The 19953-nt window shown below is 44.0% G+C and overlaps 1 protein-coding gene across 5 annotated transcripts in view; it reads right to left on the bottom strand.

Annotated features, from left to right (window-relative positions):
* DZIP1L (DAZ interacting zinc finger protein 1 like) overlaps positions 1-19953 on the bottom strand; it is a 41081-nt gene that overhangs the window by 12196 nt on the left and 8932 nt on the right. For 3 of the 5 annotated variants that reach the window (XM_042903171.1, XM_042903172.1, XM_042903168.1), the window contains 9 exons: positions 18608-18692; positions 14739-14860; positions 13894-14055; positions 10372-10500; positions 6085-6147; positions 4017-4157; positions 1705-1735; positions 618-671; positions 141-274 (listed from right to left, as the gene is read on the bottom strand). In XM_042903171.1, the coding sequence (XP_042759105.1) occupies positions 141-274; positions 618-671; positions 1705-1735; positions 4017-4157; positions 6085-6147; positions 10372-10500; positions 13894-14055; positions 14739-14860; positions 18608-18692 (921 nt within the window). Of the gene's footprint in view, positions 1-140; positions 275-617; positions 672-1704; positions 1736-4016; positions 4158-6084; positions 6148-10371; positions 10501-13893; positions 14056-14738; positions 14868-18607; positions 18693-19953 lie in introns of all 5 variants that reach the window. The other 2 variants (XM_042903169.1, XM_042903170.1) reach the window with 2 other exon arrangements.

Here is a 19953-nt window from a genome sequence, read left to right as displayed (position 1 = left end):
GGTATGAAAGGCACCCCAGTTGGAACAAATAAGAAGAATAAGCCTACACTGTAAAGAGCAATCAAGCATCTGTCAGGTTAAGAACATCATGTGTCTAAATGATAGACAGCAGCCCTCACATCAGTAGCCCGGGAGCTTACTCTCTTTATCCCCATGCTTTCCAGCTTCTCTTCCAAGGTGTCCTCCAGGATTGGCCTGAACTGCATCAGCAGGGTGGGGTTTCGCCTCAGCGCTGCCAGCACCTTCTGCTGTCCGTCTCCGGAGTCCTCTAACTCTGCAGCGCAAGACAATGACCAAGGTGAGAGGAGGTGAGACAGGCACACGGGTCAGGCTACGCATCAGATGCCATTCCAAATCCTGCCTCCACACACCTGCCGGCTCTGTGACTCTGGGCAAGTCGCTGACCCATCGGTGGACCATTTAGATCGCATGTTAGTGCCTGTGTGTAACGTGCCCGGCACACACAAGGGGCTTCAGAAATACTTATTTCCTTGTCCCTAATTCTCCTCCCCCCCAGCTTCAGTAGCCAGATACAGTGAAGTAGACACAAACTAAACAATGAAGAGGACAAATCTGTGTCCTGCATTAGACACCAGGGAAGGAAACTAAGACCTCACCTTCCTCGGAAGAGTCCTCCTCTGTGTCCGTAGCCTTCAGGCCCTTGTGGATCCCTGAGAAGAGCAGGAACAGTTAGTGTGGCCTCAATGCCCTGGACCCCATCCCTGACCCAGAGGAAAGCATGGGACACGTGAGTGTCGGCAAGAAGGGGTACGCCCTCCAGTTGTTTCTTTACCCGGGATGGAGCCATGGTCACAAACACTGACACCGGGAGCCAGAAAGACCAGAGTTCACACGGTCCAGCCCTGCCCAACCAGCTGTGCACAACACAGGGAGTCCCAGAACCTCGCCAAGCCTCAGTCTCCTCATCTAGAAAATGAGGATGATAATTCCCAGCCCACATTAAATTGTGGGGACAGTGTAATGAGACCATGAATCCAAAGTGCTCAGCGAAGCCCTTGGGAAGGTTGGGGCTGCAGGGACAGTGCTTCTCTGAACTGCTTGCAAAGCTGGGAAAGAAACGTCTGACCTAGAGGCAGGGATGGGAAGAGACGTGTGGATTTTCAAGAAAAGGCAGAAGGAGGCTAAAGAGCTAGGACAGAAGAAGTGGGATGGAGCAGGAAGGGCCAGGTTTCATAAGGGGCTGACCAGGGCCGTCCAGGCAGGGGCAGTGCCCTGCCGGTTACTGTCTCCCTTTAGAGGCCAGCACGTGCACTCCTGCACACAAGCACAGCAGAGGAAGACAGCATACTCCCTAAACCGGCCACATTCACACTGATTTGGGGACAACGTGCTACCCCCTGGGAGCAAGGTAAAAGTTGATGGTCCAAACCGCAGACGTGATGAGTTAGAAAGAACCTTTTCCCAAACCCTGCTCCATCCATCACTGCCCCCAGGATCCTCACCCTTCCCCATATCTCCACCACCCTACAGAGAAGAACAGGCCAGGTAAGAATCCACTGCAGGCTGGAGCCCTATATGTCCCAGAAGAAAATATCTTCCTGCCCTCCCTCACCCAGCCAAAGAGCCTGACAGCACATGTCCCCTGAGCTGCTGTCACCACCACCACCACCCTCATTCTCCAAATTGACTGGTGGGGAACAGGAGAGAGAAGAGGACAAGACAAAATACCCCATGCAGGCTTACCCTCCTCCTTCCTCAGAGACATGGTCTGGATCTACAAAGATGTGGAAGAGAGCAGGTTACAGCCAGCAGGGGACTCTACTCTGAGCAGTGCCTCTGCCTAGCACCATAAAGAAGGGACAGCCACTGTTTCCATGCCTCCCCCTGGGAGCGAGGAGCTCAAAGTACACTGCCCAACAGCATCTCCATAAGTGGGGGGAGGGGGGTGGCACCAAGGCTGGATGGCAGCAACCAGCATGGCATCGTGCTGCCTTTTCCCCTGGTGGGAAAGCCCCCTCCTTCAGAGAGGGACTGTGATTTGAAGGGCAGGAGCCCCATGCAAGCTGAGGGGGACAGGGACACAATCAATACTTTTGGTACAATTGGTGGACGACCAGGGCAAGGTAGGCTCCCTCCCATGATGGGGGCATCTGAGCTGAGTGCCCCCTGGGAGGAAGGAGGAGTGATGTGGACGGTCACTAAACTGTCTGCACGGCCCCCCTCCTCTTCATCCTCCTTCCACATAGCTGCACATGGGACAGCTGCTTATGAGTATGTGACCCCCCCCACCCCCCACAGAGCTGACTGTCTAGGTTTGGGAGGAGAACTCTGAACTGATAACATGTGAAGTCAAGAGCCAGTGGCAGCCAACTGGTTTTGGTTTGGGTTTTGTTTACTTGTTTGCTTGTTTGTTTTGCCACATGGGACAGATATGAAGTGAAAGGTGATCTTCAGAATAAAAGAAAAAAATTGAAGCAGATATACAGAACAGAGGTACACAGCAAAGGAAAACCCCTGACCACATTCATGTATCTGGTTCCAGTTTATTCCCAGGCTCAGCTGCTCTCCTGCCATGAACTCTGTGAGACACCCTGTCTACCCTAATGACAAATTCCCTCTTCTGCTTAAGCTTGAGTTGTTTTTTATTATCTACCAATGAATGACACATCCAATGTCCATTTCCAAATGTTTCCTCCCTTGTCTACCTCTATTCTAGAGACTGTAAAACTAATTACTTGCTTTCTAACCTTCTTTGCAGCTGTAGTTGCCCATGTAATTCAGCTTTGATTGATAAAACATAAGCAAAAGTCTTATAAAGGGGCCTTTTCATCCACTTCTTCTATTGAATATGGTTGTGATGGTTGGAGCTATGGCAGCCATCTTGCAATTGTGAGAGTCAAGCATGAGAACAGAAGTCAACACACTGAAGATGGTAAAAAGAAAAACAGCCTGGATTTCCAATGGCATAATTTTGCTGCTAAACCAAGGCCATCAACTGTCACCTCTTTTACAATAAAAATAACCCCCTATTAACCTATTCTAAATCCATGTTTAACCAATGAGCTCCTAAGTGAAATATTTGCAAACAAGAGTTCTGGATAACAGAAGGAAGAGATGTCCAGACTGGTCCTGAGGTGGCCACAGCAGTGAAGCTAAGTGTTTGCAGAGGTGGGAGGAGGGGCTGTGCAGTAAAAAGAAAAGCAGCAAGGGACGGGGTTAGACACCTGGCTGAAATATGGCTGGGAAAACAGAAGAGCACAAATAGCCAGCGTGCAGGAACAAGAACACTGAACTAGATAGTGACAGGAAGTGCTGTGCCTAGAGAATCTGTGTGGAGGGGGGTATCAGAACCATGGCAAGGACCTGAGGCCACAGAGGGGCCCCTCTGAGGACAGATACACTTCTCTGCTGACCTGGAACTCAGAAGGGGGAGCTGAGCCTGAGCAACAGGTGCAGAGTCTTGGGGCCAGTTTTAAGAGAGAGGCATTCGTGAGTAAGTGACTTCTCATCATACCAGTTTATCTGACGACCTCACCAGAGGGTGTTCACTTATGAAAAGGGTATTGGGTAGGAAATTATGTCTGTGGACACAGTGAAAAGAACACAGGCTGTGTATTCCACTGCCTGGCCAGGGCTGAATCCTCCCCTGGCTCTTACAGGGTGTCCGATGTGGATGCAAGACAGGCACTTGACTTCTCCAGCCGGTTGCATCATCTGTCAAGTGACAATGAGGAGGCAGCAATATCTGCCTTGAAGAGTGAGGTTTAAATGAAGTACTAAGCCAAGTACCCACCAGGTGCCTGTCCTTAGATGGTCTCTGATGTTAGTGTGAACCCAGTAACACAGCCCCTAAGGACAGCAGGCACATCTTCGGCCTGGAAAAAGACAGGCTGCATCCTCACCATTCTGTACCCCTGAAGCCTGAGGACCTTTCTCTCTCCTTAATGAGCCTGACTAATGAGACCAGTGCCAGTAGTGAGTCCCAGAGAAGGGAAGGAGATCCTCGCAGAGGTCGAGGGGCACTGAGGCCTGGCTGGGAAGGGGGACAGACCTACCATCTCTTCCTGGGAGGTGATGAGCCTGGCTTGTTCCTGGAGCTGGGCACGGAGAGCACTGATCTGGCGCTGGGCCTGGGCGGCTGCTTTCCTCTGATCCTGAGACAGGGAGGCCTGGAGCCTCTCATTCTGCTCCTGCAGCTGATGGGCACAGGAGAGTCAGTCACATGTCTGCAGGGACCTATGGCTGCCCAGGATCTGCAGGGCCTGCACCTGTAGGCAAATACTGGCTAGACAAATAGCTTCTCAGGAACGTGAGATGGCTCTCTGAAATTAATGCTATAATTATCATATGGTACATTTCTCAAAGCTTTTCAGATATCTGTGTATACCTGAATGAGCGGCGACCTTGGCCACGCTGAGATATTCCTGTCAAGGAATAACAGGCACACTATTTTCACAAATATTAAACTGGTGCATTTAATTAACCCCTTAGAACAGGTCCCCACAGTCCTCCACATCTGAGACTAAGCCTCAAGTTTTATTGCCCCAGGAGAGGAAAGCTACAGCTCGACAATAGACTTGGTAAGGAAACCACAGCTGTGCTTCCCTGTGTGCAGAACATACCTCTGTGCACCACTGAAACCTCAGATATACAGGGAAGCCTCCCCTGAGGACTTGGGTGGAAGGAGAAAGGGAGGAGCAGGCCTGGAGAAAGACATTTGCTGCCGGCCCCATGGAGACATGTGAACTACTTAAATTATTGAGTTTCACCTGAAGCAGGGGAGGGGGCTGCCAGACCTGGACAGGTGGCTTTCTAACAAGATTGACTACAGTCCACGCTTCACTCAAGGGAAAATAAGAATTGAACTCAGGCCCCTAAGATCAGGGCAAAAAGGCTCTCTGTCCAGTGTGACTGCCCACTGAAGCACAGTCAGATAACCTGAGGCCATTCAAAAGTCCTCAAATTGTGTTTTTAGGTAAAAACAAAAGGTGAAGGAAATATGGTCACATGCTGTTGTAAGAGCAGACAGAAGATGATATTACTTATGTTTGCATAAAGAAACTTTAGAAAACTACACTAGAAAGCAATAAAAGTCAGCTGTGGGGGGCGCCTGGGTGGCGCAGTCGGTTAAGCGTCCGACTTCAGCCAGGTCACGATCTCGCGGTCCGTGAGTTCGAGCCCCGCGTCAGGCTCTGGGCTGATGGCTCGGAGCCTGGAGCCTGTTTCCGATTCTGTGTCTCCCTCTCTCTGCCCCTCCCCCGTTCATGCTCTGTCTCTCTCTGTCCCAAAAATAAATAAAAAATGTTGGGAAAAAAAAAAAAAAAAGTCAGCTGTGGGGTGGGTTTTGGGGGCAGGTAGACGGAGATGGGGAGGAAGTGAACCTTAATATATCTCAGCACACTTTACTGAGGGTACCTTAACATATTTCTTTTGCTTTTTAAATAAATTTAAGTGTATTGCCCATTTTAAAACATTTTAAATAAAATAAAACCACCAAGATGGAAATTACAGGAATTGGGGGTGTCTATCACGTGCCAGCCTCTGATCTGAGACTTTTAACTTCCGAGCTTTCTACAAGCAGAACATAGGGCTCTTGTTAATTGGCTTCCTCCTCAATTTGCTTTCTTCTCAGGGGCGTTTTCATAGAAGTTGTTTTCTCGGCCTGAGGCCTGCTGCTCTCTGTTCCCTGGTCTCAGTATCTGAGCCCTTCCATTTGGGCTCCCTCTGAACTACAGCTGAGGTCCACAGCCACCTGCTTCTCTCCTGGGTGGGGTTTCAAAGAAGGGCCCAAACATGAAAGGACCAGGCAATTCATCAGAGGTTATCAGCACAACCCTCCTCGCAGAGCCTGAAGGGGTCCCTGCAGAGAGGACCACAGTGTAAAGCAGGTGTTGGGTTCAGAAGAAAAGGCCAGGGGGCCCTACTCCTGGCCTGGGAGGCTGCTGTCTAGGCAGCGGACCAAGGTCTTCTCTGTATGGAGGGGAGTCAGCTGCCAGGAACTGTGTCAGCAACAAAATACCTGCCAACCAGTTCGAGAGGAGTAGGGGTGAAGAATGGGGGTGCCATAGGATGAGAGGAGGTCACAGGAAACCAAGCTCCCCCAGACCACCCAAGGAGGGCTACCTCTCGCTTCTGAGCTGCGTGCTCTCCCTGCAGTTCCTTCATTTTTCTCTTCCATTCTGTTTTCTGGAAAAGATAAAAGTTTGTCAAATGGGCCCCTAGATGTTAAAATATAGTACGGGGGGCACCTGGGTGGCTCAGTTAGTTAAGCATCTGACTTCAGCTCAGGTCACGATCTCACGGTTCGTGGGTTCGAGCCCTGCATCGGGCTCCATGCTGACAGTGCTGAGCCTGCTTGGGATTCTCTCTCTCCCTCTGTCTCTGCCCCTACCCTGCTCATGCTCACTCTCTCTCAAATAAATAAACTTTAAAAAATAAATTAATTAAATAAAATATAGTATAAAGCTACAGGAATTAAAAAGTACTGGCTCATATTAGGCAGAGTAGTGAAAAGAATAGAAAGCCCAGACAAAGATTGGGGAGAAAAATGGAAGCTTAGTCTGGAGAAAGATAGATTATTGACAAATGGAGTTCAAGAGGTAGTTAAACTGCCTAGAAAAAAAAAAATGAACTTGAATCTTTATTTCATATCTTAAACCAAAATAAATTTTAGGTGGGTCAAAGATTTAAACTTAAAAAATGGAAGTTATATCAGCAAGACCGTACAATAAGAAGTTCCAGCTCTCAAACCCTCCACAGATGAGAATTCCTTTATGGGAGCCCACAAACCCAGCTGAGAGCTTCCAGCACCTCAATGGAGCAAAAACACCTGAGAATAGATGCATTCCAGAGAAGTTTCACTTTACCTGCATCAGCTCTCCCTCAAGGTGGCACAGCTCAGTGCCAAGGGAGACCTCCTCAGCCCACAATTTTTCCCACGAGGGAAGGGGACAGAGAGTGAGCACCCACTGCCCCAGCCTTGCAGGATGCTGCCCGGGAGGCCCGCTTCTGTCCCACCCCTGTCAGAACTGAGGGAAAGAGCACAGCTGACTCAGCTTGTGGCGCTGGCACACAGATCTCAACAACCAGCCACAGATCCAACTGGACACCAGCTGGTGTAAGTGAGAAGTAAATGTACAGAGTAGTTATATGCGATTGATATTAAGTTGTTATCAGCTTAAAACAGACCGCTGTCCTAGATGTTTTATGTAAGTTTCATACTAATCACAAAAAACCTACAGCAGATATGCAAAAGATAAAGCAGTCAGAGCATACCACTACAAAATAAAACCATCAAATCAAAAAGGATGGCAGCTGGGGCCTCTGGGTGGTTCAGTGGGTTGAGTGTCCGACTTCGGCTCAGGTCCCAATCTCGCAGTTCGTGAGTTCGAGCCCCACGTCGAGCTCTGTGCTGCCAGTTCAGAGCCTGAAGCCTACTTCAGATTCTGTGTCTCCCTCTCTCTCTGCCTCTTCCCCTCTCTCTCTGCCTCTTCGTGCTCTCTCTCTGTGTCTCCCTCTCTCTCTGCCTCTTCGTGCTCTGTCTCTGTCTCAAAAATAAATGTTAAAAAAAATTCAAAAAAAAAAAAAAAAAAGAATGGCAGCAAGAGAGGAGGAAAGGAACAAAGTAACTACAAAAATCTGAAAACAATTAATAAAATGGCAATAGTTAGTCCTTACTTATGAATAATTACTTTAAATTTAAATGGATTAAATTCACCAGTCAAAAGACAAAGAGTGACTGAATGGACTAAAAAAATAAGATCCAGCTGTGTGCTGCCTACAAGAGACTTACGTTAAGGGCACACTTGCAACTGAATGGATGGAAAAAGATATTTCACACAAACGGTAACCAAGAGAATAGGGGTAGCTTCACTGCTGTCAGGCAAAAAAGACTTTAAGTAAAAAACGATTACAAGAGACAAAGAAGATCATCACATAATGATAAAGGGGTCCATTCATCAACAGAATATAACAATGTAAATATATATGCATTCAACGTCAGAGCACCTAAATATATAAAGTGAATATTAATACAACCAAAGGGAAGAATGGCAGTACAGCAAGAGCATTGGGCCTCAATAGCCCACTTTCAAAAATGGAGAGATCCAGACAGAAAATCAATAAGGGAACACTAGACTTGAACTGCACGCCAGACCAAATGGACCAAACAGACATATACAGAACATTCTACCCAAAAGGAGAACAACCTATAGAATGGGATAAAATATTCTGCAAACCATATTATCTGCTAAAGGGTTAATATCCAAAATATAAGGAACTTAACTCAATAGCAGGGAAAAAAATTAAATGGACAAAAGACCCAAATAGACATTTCCCCCAAAAGGCCTATAACATCATTAATCAGCAGAGAAATGTAAATAAAACCACAATGAGATATCACCTCACACCTGTCAAGATGGCTGTTATTAAAAAGAAAAAAAAAGATAAGCGTTGGTAAGGATGTGAAGAAAAGGGAACCCTCATACACTGTTGGTGGGAATGTATATTGACACAGTTATTATGAAAAACAGATTGGAAGTGCCTCAAAAAATTAAAAATAGAGTTACTCATTTCCCCCAGGGTATCTCCAGGTGTACATGAGGTATACTTGTTAATAAACTTGATTGCTTTTCCTGTTGTTAAAAGAAAAAAATTAAAAATAGGACTACCATATAATCCAACAATCCCACTTCTTGATATCGATCCAAAAAAAACTGAAATCAGGATCTCAAAGAGATACACTCCCATGTTCACTGCAGCATTATGAACAGTAGCCAAAATAGGGAAACCTAATAATCCATTGGTAGATGAGTAGATAAAGCAAACGTGGAACATACATACAGTGGAATACTATTCAACCTTAAAAAAGAAGGAAATCCTGCATCAACATGAATGAACCTAGAAGGTATCATGCTAAGTGAAATAAGTCAGTCAGGCAAGAAACACAAATAGTGTATGATCTCAGTTACGTGTGGAATCCAAAATAGTCAAACTTACAGAAACAGAGAGAGAATGGTGATCACTAGAAGTTAAAACAGGGAGAAAATGGGGAAGTTATGGTCGAAGGGTACAAAGTTTGTTATGCAAGATATATATACTGTTGTGCTCGCTTCGGCAGCACATATACTAAAATAAGATATATATACTGTATTGTATACTTTGCTAAGAAAGTAGATCTGATGTTAAGTGTTACTGCCATACACACAAAGAAAATAAAATAAAGAGTGGAAGGAAACTTTGGGAGGTGATGGATATGACTGTGGCCTGATGGTGGTGAGGGTTTCAAGGGTGAGTTATTATCCCCAAACTCACTGAGTTGTATACATCAAGCATGTACAATTTTTCACATGCCAATCATATCTCAGTAAAGTGGTATGTATGAATGAATAAATAAGGCCATAAAAGCACTACAAGAAAATGCAAAAATATTTTCTTTTTAAACGTCAGAGTGGCCATAAACAAATTGATGATTTGATCATTTTGACCACATAAACATTATTAATTTTGTATGACCCAAACCACAATAAAGAAAATTGAAAGACCAGTGTTATGGGAAAAATAAGTATAAGAATAACAGAGGGCTGGGTTCACTTCCATATGTTATACAAACTCACAAACCGGGAAGGAAAATTAGGCAAAAGGATGTGAACAGAGGTCATAGAAAAAAATTAGCTTCCCTTACCGGGAAACTTGTGAAAGGAAACATCAAGCAGTAGAAATATTTTACTGCTGTTAGTTAGACTTTAAGCTCTTTCTTCACAATCTTAGAGAAGCAGAAACAGAAGCACAACCTGATTTAGTAATGATCCCCATTGCCCTTCCTTGCCGTGGGATTATCAGTGATTTAGACCCTATCTCGCTGCATCCTTGCACGATTCATCCAGGGGTGGCCAGAGCCACCTCCTGCCGGCTCATGAGAGCAGACTGTGCACCAGCCTCTCCAATGCCATACCCAGGGACCTCACGGTGGTAGCACGAAATCAGAGATGACGGGAAATTCTACACCATGGAAAATGGCAACTGCTACCTATTAAAGCAGACAGCCGTTGTTAAATATTTATCATCACATCACTAGATCCATCCCAAATACCTTCAAATCCAGAAGATTTGTTTCCAACGGGGTTGGAATCAAAATGAGAGTAAAGGTGCCCAATAAGAGACATAACTGTATGTGTTTTGAAAAGATCCCAAGCAAACCTGATACTGTACTCATCTGTATCACCAGCCCCACCTTAAGCCCCAGCCCCAAGCCTAAGAATCCTATTCCATGATTCCATGTATTGGCAGAAGGTCTGAAAATGTAGAATTTGATGTATTTCAGCTTCCGTAACACCATAGGGCAAAACTAAGAAACTTTGTTGGAAGACAACCTGGCTGGCGGCGGAGGAAAAGCATGAGACGTTAGCTCACCTGCATTTCCATCATCTCCTTCAGGGCCCGGAGTTCCTGAGTCTGCCTGAGTCGCTCCTCAGACTCCTCATCCCGTAGTGACCCGAGGTTGGACTCCATCATATTGTGGGACTGCAATGCCTGCAGTTTCTGAAAAGGCCGGGACACAGTTTTATTTAGATGAAGATCTAGTCTTGATGTTGTCTTTTACACCTTGAGCAATGTCAAAAAGGCACACCTTTCCCAACCACAAAGTCCAAGCTGTCCTCACCAGATATCTACATGCCTGCAAACACACCCACAAGTGAGCATTCCCCTTGCCCAGGGTTGAGAGCTCAGTGCTTACACAGGAGAAGCAAGTTCCCGTGGAAGAACAGAATTTGAGAACATAATTTCAATAGCACTAGCATTCTGCTGCATTCAAAATCCGGAGCTCACTAGACAGATGCCCCCTTTCCTCTTCAGTCTCAAACAGGCTGAAGAGAATCAGACTCCTATGGCCTTTGGGAGGGTCTCAGGTACTCTGGACCATTCCCTGAGGACTCCTGTCCCACCTCCCACAAAAAAATCCTGGTTGTCACCAACCAGACCTGGTTTTGTGTGGCTTGGAGTGGTATCACCCATACCTAATGATTCCCCAGCTAGCTGCATGTAATCTGAAGGAAAAGACACAGGAAAGTGGATCCGAGAGAAGAGGCCTTTCCACCTATGGCTATATTTTTAAATATATCACTGCTGTATTCACAAAATTAAATTATCTCCATCTCTATTATTACATACAAAACTCGTAAGACCCATTAAAGCTTTCAAGAACTGCAAGTCCCTGAGTTTAACCTGATACCATTCTCGATAATCTTTAACTCTTCTCTACTGCTAAAGCAATATCTGGTCCAAATGTTAACCATTTCTAAACCCCTTGAGTATTTTCATAGAGTCAAATGCTTTATCAAGTGTATGCACAACCCTCGGCTTCTCGCGTGTCATCTCTGCCTTCACCCCAATATTTATGATGCCCAGAGAGCTGGCTCTCTCGGCATATGACAAACCGGCATGGTGATTTCCATTCAAATGGGTACTCCTTTGGCCATTGGATTTACCCTTTATCTTATCTCTCTTCAGTCAGGTAACTCAGCCAAAGTAAGCTCACAGACTTCTGTACCAGGGGGGAAATTTTGAGGAGAAACATCTTCAAAAAGTATTTCCCTCTACCCAATGGGGCTCCTGGGTGGCTCAGTCAGTTGAGCGTCCGACTTCAGCTCAGGTCATTATCTCACGGTTCGTGGGTTCGAGCCCCACATCAGGCTCTGTGCTGACAGCTCAGGGCCTGGAGCCTGCTTCGGATTCTGTGTCTCCCTCTCTCTGCTCCTCCCCTGCTCACACTCTGTCTCTCTCTCAAAAATAAATAAAGATTAAAAAAAATTTTTTTTAAGTATTTCCCTCTCATTGGCCCTCCGGACAGCAAGGGAAATCTTTTGTTGTGTTATGAGGTAGACTGTCTTACAGTGTTATTCACACTCACTCTAACCGAAATCTTCTCTTTTTCTCCCCAGAATTAGAAAAAAAAAATAACAAAGTAATTATCCAAATACACTGAGAATTTGGGTCTCCAGTTTTGTTCCCATAATAAAAGTAAAATAATGAAATGTCACATGAGAGGGGACAGGGAGAGACACACAAACACAAAAACACAGCATATGCAATCCTACAGAGAAAAGACAAATAAAAAATAAAAAACAGAAAAATGATGTTCCAGTTTAGGGAAATGTGATCCAAGTTAAAAAGAAACCATGGATGGTAATTATGTCCTCACTCACCAAAGCTTAGAATTTCCTAGCCAAAAGTAACCCTCTGACCTTTGATGGGGTGGTTTCTGAACAGTAACTCCAAATTCAAATCAATACCTATCTATCAAACATCCAGTCAGCTAGTGCCGTGTCAGAGGATGAGAGTCAGCAGGGCACATGCCAGCTCAGGGAAGATGGGTGTGGAGCTGGGGGGGTAGGACCATGAGGTCCATAAGGTGGGGGAGCATCTTATCTCCCACAAATCATTCCTGACCACACTGCAGGAAGGGCTTAAGCCACAACAGACACACACACACACAGCTCTCATCTCAACCCCACAGCCATCCCTATCCTTGGCTTCCCATCTCAGATTGAGATGATGGACCACCCAAGACTCCAAGCATATCCTATGACAAGCCCCTTCTGGAAAAGTTGTCAAGGTATTCCTTTAGCAAAACATGGAATGACTGTGAGAAATGCATAGTTCATTTTCAAAAACAAGAAATGATTCTCCTTGATGTTAGAAGGACCAATAAGAGCTCAATACATTCTGAAAATATTTCTCCTCAAAACTTTTTCCCTGATATGGTTTTAGTCATACGGGTTTATATAGGAAGATACAGTCTAGGGATAATCTTTAATAATGTTTTCCTGAATGAACTTAACAGCATATCCATTAGAAGAGCAGAGGCTTACAAGTTTAAAAAGTTAAGTTCAAATCCCAGGTCTACCTCTTAGTAGCTGTGTGACCTTGAGCACGTTATGTGAACCCCAGTGTCTTCACCTGTAAAGGAGGAATGATAATAGTGTTGTTTTAAAAAAAAAAAAAAAAAAACTTTTAAAAATAAATTATAAACCAGGGGCACCCGGGTGGCTCAGTCGGTTGATCATCCAACTTCGGCTCAGATCATGATCTCACGCTTCGTGGGTTTGAGCCCCACGTCGGGCTCTGTGCTGACAGCTCAGAGCCTGGAGCCTGCTTTGGATTCTGCGTCTCCCTCTCTCCCTGCCCCTCCACCACTTGCACTCTGTCTCTGTCTCTCAAAAAGAAATCAACATTAAAAGAAAATAGAAAAGAAATTATGAACTAATAATGTGCCTACTTTGAGAATGTTATGGTTGTTTTGTTGTTATGAGAATTAAAAGTTAATGTATATAAAATGTACTGTACAGGGGCTAGAAACCAGTTAATACACTCAGTAAATCTTACTATTATGCTTGATCTCCACAGACCCCAACAGGGTGCCTAGCATATAGCCAGTACTCAGCAAATACCCGTTAAGAGAAAAATGCATTCATTCAAACTTTGCCTCATAGCTCATCCAGTGACAAAAGAAAGCCCTTTGCAAAAATAAAGATAATGTCTAGGGAGTTTCTACTATATACCAGACAATGTTAAGTGCTGTCTTATATATATATATATATATATATATAGTGTTATATATATAGTGTTATATATAGTGTTTCTACTATATACCAGACAATGTTAAGTGCTGTGTTAATTTAACCATTTCAGCAACCTGTCGTACAGAAGAGAAACTGAGGCACAGGAAAGTTAAGTAACTCGCCTAAGGTCACACAGCCAATATGTGATAGAGCAGGGATTCAATCCCTGGCACTGGCCTCTGATATCCAGCCTCACAGTATATTAGCTCCCAATGGCAGATGAAATAAAACGAGTACAAATGAAGAAATGAATTTTGAGAACAAATAAACATATTTTCAGCAAAAGAACACTGAAAGACTTTGTGTTGGGTACCTCTTCTAGAGTTGAGTTATGGTTGGCAACACTTTTAAATTCATCCCAAAATAATTTTTTTAGCTTGTCTATTTCCTCATATAGCGTGGCCCGCTCTTTTTCTTTCCATTCATCAAATTCTTTCTTAGCTTCTATCTCCTTCTGACGAGCAATCTCTGCTTCCTGGAAAGAAAAACAGGAACAATAGAATCACTAATTCTACATCATGGCAAATATTTACTGAGAAACTGCTAGGGCCCCTTGTCTGTGCAAGTCACTCTAGAGACCAAAGAAGATTCGTCCTACTGTTCCTATTGTTTGGACATGGAGTGAGACAAGTCTTCTCTGAACTGTAAAGTCCCTTGACAATAGAGATCTTTTTCTCTCTCTTTATGTTCCTGGCATAGTTGGTGCTCAATAAATGGATGCTGAAGAAATGAATGAAGAATAAAGAAATGAAGGAATGAGTAAGGCAAGATTACATATTTTCATTCTACAAGTATCTACTAAGTATGTCCTCGAGACTGGACTTTGGAGTTTATCCAGTCTTGGCTTTCAAAAAGCCAAGTAGCATTGTAGTGTAAGAAGTTAACATTCAGGTTCAAATGCCTTCAGAGGATGCTGAATAGGGCAGAAAACAGCAATTCTCTCTCCTACTTTTGGCCATACAGATCTGGGAAAACAAATGGATTTTCCTTTGCAGATAACCTAAGATCATTTGCCACAACCAAGAAGATGCCATCCTAGCTCTGACTCCCAGCTCCAGGAAATCAGCGAGACTTCTGGTCCTGTGGGACACCCGTGCATCATGGGTCTCCTGCATGAGACTCGAGCAAGTCTCCCTGGTGTTTCCTCTCCGTGCCCACCTGGAGCTGCCGGTGCCTCTCGGCCTCTCTCTGGGCTTCCAGTTCCCCTTGGGTCCATTTTAGTTTGGCCCGAAGCTCCTCCAGTATCTCCTCCACTGGCTGTTCCTGCTGCTTCTGCTTCCCTGTGGGCTCCACGCAAAGACAGGGTGACCAGGTTAAGTCAAAAAGTTAGTGGAGTGCAGTTCGTCGCCTATGCAATCAGTCACACCTCAGTCTGAGACCAGTTTGCCACTCCCATTGGATACTGACCACAGGCAAATTGACATAACCTCCCTGACTCTCAGTTTCCCCAAATTGGAAAGAGGAGATAACAGCACCTAACTCAGAGGGTTGTCATGAGGATGAAATGTGACAGTGCAAAGTGCTTGGCATGACCGCTCAATAAATGTGAACTATTATTGTCATTTAAAGTAACTATTTTGACAGTACTAACACATGCAAATGTAAAAGCAAAATTGATAGAGTAACAGAAGCAGAATACCAAATAGCATGTACACGGTGATTATCAATACAAAGAACATATCTATGCATCCTCACAGCCATCAGAGAGGAGTTTAAAGTAGTGAAAATAATTGTAGTTTTAAGTTCCCTTTTTTTCAGAAATACGTATAGTAGTAAGTTTCAAGTGAAAAAAAAAACCAGTATGCATTATGAAGGAAACTTTCAGCCAAAGTTTTTTAAGTGTATACTTCAAACTTTCTGAGATTAAATAATAAAAGAATGAATTATTGGGGCGCCTGGGTGGCTCAGTCGGCTGAGCGTCCGGCTTCGGCTCAAGTCATGATCTCGCGGTCTGTGAGTTTGAGCCCCATGTCGGGGCCTGGAGCCTGCTTCGGATTCTGTTCCCTCTCTCTCTTTGCCCCTCCCCCACTTATGCTCTGTCTCTCTCTGTCTCAGAAATAAACATTAAAAAAATTTTTTTAAAAAAGAATGAATTATAAAAGAACATTCTAACTAAACCACATACAGATAAACCAATGAAAAAGACAATTGTACTTGCACAATTGTTATAATTTTTTTTTTTTTTTTTTGAGAGAGAGAGGGCACAAGTGAGCAAGGATGGGGAAAGAGAGAGAGAGAGGGAGACAGAGAAGCAGGGCTCGTGTTCACAGGATGTGGGCTCGAGCTCACCAACCATGAGATCGTGACCTGAGCTGAAGTCAGATGCCTAAGGGACTGAGGCACCCAGGCACCCACATGTGTCACTTTTCAAAGTACCTTTAGTGACTATTAGATAGATGGTACTGTTACTAAAACTCTAAGTCTTTCTTTGAAAAGAGAGATGGTTTTTCTCAGACTGTACTTTTTGGAAAGAAGCAATTTTAGACACAGTAGAAATTAATTTGGGTTAACAGAATGATTTAGGATGATATGAAATAGGAGAGTGGAGATATCTGAAGAGCCATATCTGCCTGAGAATAAAAAGGTCATGAATATTAATTTAGCAAAAGTTGCCTTAAGAACATATTTTCCCTCTCCTTCAGCGCTTAACCTTAAGAAAATAATAAGGAATATGCCCAAAGACTTACGTATAAGAATGTTGATTAAGTGATTTATAAGAAGGAAATTTATGAGTAACCCCTATAAAGTATGTAATAATTTAATCATGAAATAAATTATGATAGCTGCATGATGGGATATTATTCAGCCATTAAAAATCATGTTTTCCAAGATGCCTGAATGACACTGGAAAATGTGATATATTTTTAATTAAAAATAAGCAATAGGGGAGCCTGGGTGGCTCAGTCGGTTAAGCATCTGACTTCAGCTCAGGTCATGATCTTGTGGTCTGTGAGTTTGAGCCCCGAGTCAGGCTCTGTACTGACAGCTCAGAGCCTGGAGCCTGTTTCAGATTCTGTGTCTCCCTCTTTCTCTCTCCTCCCCCGCTCATGCTCTGTCTCTCTCTTCTCAAAAATAAATAAACGTTAAAAAAAAATTTTTTTTAAAAGCGATAGTCACAACCACATGCTGTATGATTACATATGTACACAGGAAAATAATAACAGAAAACACACCAAAATATTAAGTAGGTGATATTGTCGATGGTTTTTATTTTCTCTTTTCTACTTTTCTGTATTTAAATTTTCCAGGTCAAAGGCATTTTTTCCAATTTTTTTATTGTGGTAAAATACACATAACATAAAATGTAGCATCTTAGCCATTTTTAAAATTTTATTTAGAGAGAGAGAGACAACATGCACGAGCAGGGGAGAGAGGCAGAAGGACAGAGAGATAGAATCTCAAGCAGGCTCCATGCCCAGCACACGGCCCTGGGATCATCCCGAGCTGAAATCAAGAGTTGGAAACTCAACAACTGAACCACCCAGGAGCCCCACATCTTAACCCTTTTTAAAGGTACAGCTCAGAGGTATTAGTACATTCATAATGTTGTGTAACCATCACGACCATCCACTTCCATAACTCTTTTCTTCTTGTAAAACAAAAATTCTGTATGCTTTAAATAACTTCCCATGGTCTCCCTCCCCACAGCCCCTGGCAACCACAATTCTACTGTCTGTTTGTACAAATTTGACTACTCTAGATATCACATAAGTAGAATCATACAGTAGTTGTCCTTTTGTGGCTGACTTACTTCACTTAGCATAATATCCTCAAGGTTCATTCCTGTTGTAACATGTTACAGAATTTCCTTTCCTCTCAAGGCTGAATAATATTCCCTTGCTTGCATAGACCACATTTTCCTTCTCTATTCATCTGTTAGACAGTTAGGTGCTTCCACATCTTAGCTACTGTGAATAATGCTGCCATGTACCTCAGTATACAGATATCTCTTCAAAGAACTTCAAAGATCTCATCAGAAAAATTCATTTAAGAAGTAGAAAATCTGTTTTCCTTTAGCAGCCTCCAAAGTAGAATCAAAAATAATTAGATATCTAATAAATGTATCACAACTAGATAAATGGTGCTGTTTTAAAACTCTATGGGGCGCCTGGGCAGCTCAGTTGGTTAAGCGTCCGACATCGGCACAGGTCATGATCTCGTGGTTTGTGAGTTCAAGCCCCGTGTCGGGCTCTGTGCTGACAGCTCAGAGCCTGGAGCCTGCTCGGATTCTGTGTCTCCCTCTCTTTCTGCCCCTCCCCCACTCACTCTCTGTCTCTCAAAAAATAAATAAATGTTAAAAAAAATAATAAAAACTCTAAGTCTGCTCTTTGGAAAGGAAATTAAAATGAAGAAAAATAAGAAAAAGGTTTTACTTAATGGAATTTTTAGATTTATATTGTATGATTTATATTTTCATATCTGTATTTATTTTATTTGTTAGCAGCTATTTGTTATGTCACATATTAAAATATTAACATCCATTAAAAATGGATATAAAGTATGCAAATCTCTCGATGGGGAAACATACAGCCTTGCTACTCCTTTTGGAATTTGAAATGATGAAATTAAAGCGATTAAGTCATAATAAGCTCATGTACATACAGAGTTAAAGAACCAGTCTAACTGCTTATTAACCCCTTTTAAGCTCATTCATAGTTAGCATCAAAGAAGAGCAGATTCACAGAAGGTTGGGAGGTAAGGACCCTTCCAAGTCACCCCATCTGACTGCCCAATTCACAGCAAAGGCCACTGAGACTCAGAGGGAGGGGCAATGACCGTGGTCACATGGTAGAAAGGGATAAAGCTAACACTGGAACCCACTGTCTGACTCCCTTTTTCTCTACACACATTGTCAGAAACCCTCCCAGGCCCATGTTGGATGGATCTCCCCAGTGTGGACGATGGGATCACATCTTCCTCTACTGGAAGATGAGGCCTGAGGGCAGCTGTGGTGGTGTATGTGCCCCACACCCACTGAAGACCAGCCCAGGCCCTTCCACGGTCCCAGGAGGGCCACCTGGACTCACCACCTTCTGCCACGCCCGCATGCCTGCGCTGGATATGGCCCCGGAGAAAGGTGGCATTCATGAACGTCTTGTCACACAGGTGGCACTGCATGGAAGGCAAAGAGTGGGAAGTGTGGTATCAGATTACCTAGCTCAGCCTGGGGCTCTCCCGAGATCAAAATTCCCATCTCTTTGGGACCCGTGGGCTGCTTCAGAAATGAAGGATCCGATTTGAACACGACCAGTACCCTGGGGAGCTGTGAGTGCTGACTGGGTATTTGATGATACTGAGGAGTTTTTGTTGGTTTTTCAAAGGCGTGATGATGGTCTTATGTCTATGTTTAAAAGCGGGAGTCCTCACCTTTTAGAGATCCATACTGAAATAGTTAGAGATAACACCATATGCCTAATACAGCCAAATGTAATGCAGGGCCGGGGGAAGTGGGTAGGGGAGCATACGAAAAAGCATTGGCCAGGGTTGATAATGAGTGGGCTGGGTAGTGCACAAATAAAGGCTCATTACCATACTCCCTCTTTTGTACATGTTTACATTTTTTCACAGTAAAAAGTTAAGAAAAAACAAAAACAATATCCAGGTCCCACCCCAGGGCTGAGAACCACCAGAGCATAGGACAGCAAATAACAGTATCTCTAATTCTGCTTCACTCTCCTCAAGCATTTCAGACCCTACCAATCTTTCACATCATCTTTTCACTGTAAAACTTCAAAATTTTTCCAACACAACTTTGCAGGCGGCCAATCCTACTCAATCAGACTAAGAGGGTCTATCTTTACACAAATGTGACGGAAACTGTCAGCTGTCCCCTGATACCTATTGCCCCCTTTTTCTTAGTTTTAGAAACCCTGATTTTTAGCTGGTCATGAGGTTAATGAGAATAAACACTATAAGTTCCAGCCTCCCTTGCAACCAGGTATGGCCATGTGACTACATTCTGGCCAATGACATGTAAGCAGAAGTGACAGATGCAACTTCTAGAAGGTGTCGTCAAAGAGTCATGATAGGACACTAGCCACTCCTTCTTCCTCTGACAACAGAACCCCCGTTTTCTTCTGGGGAATTACCCTGTCCTTTACTCTCCAGCCATAGACTTTGGTCAATCCCCAGCTCCATGGTGGGACACGTGACTTAGACCAGCCAGTTACAACCCTGAATTCCCAACCCTGAGCTCACCAACCGAGATGGGTAGGAGACCCAAACACAGCCAGATACAGGAGACAGTGAAATACTAGTCAGGTTTCTGGGACCAAAGTAGGCCCTCTATCATGCCAGCCTTGAATCTGGGAAAATCAGATGCTAGCATTGCGGTGGCCCAACTTGCTACCACACAGACAGCAGCTTTCTAAGA

This window comes from Panthera leo, chromosome C2, assembly GCF_018350215.1.
Source record: "Panthera leo isolate Ple1 chromosome C2, P.leo_Ple1_pat1.1, whole genome shotgun sequence".
NCBI classification, from domain to species: Eukaryota; Metazoa; Chordata; class Mammalia; order Carnivora; family Felidae; genus Panthera; species Panthera leo.
Note: the sequence above shows the minus strand (reverse complement) of the source record. Positions and strands in the feature narration are given on the sequence as shown.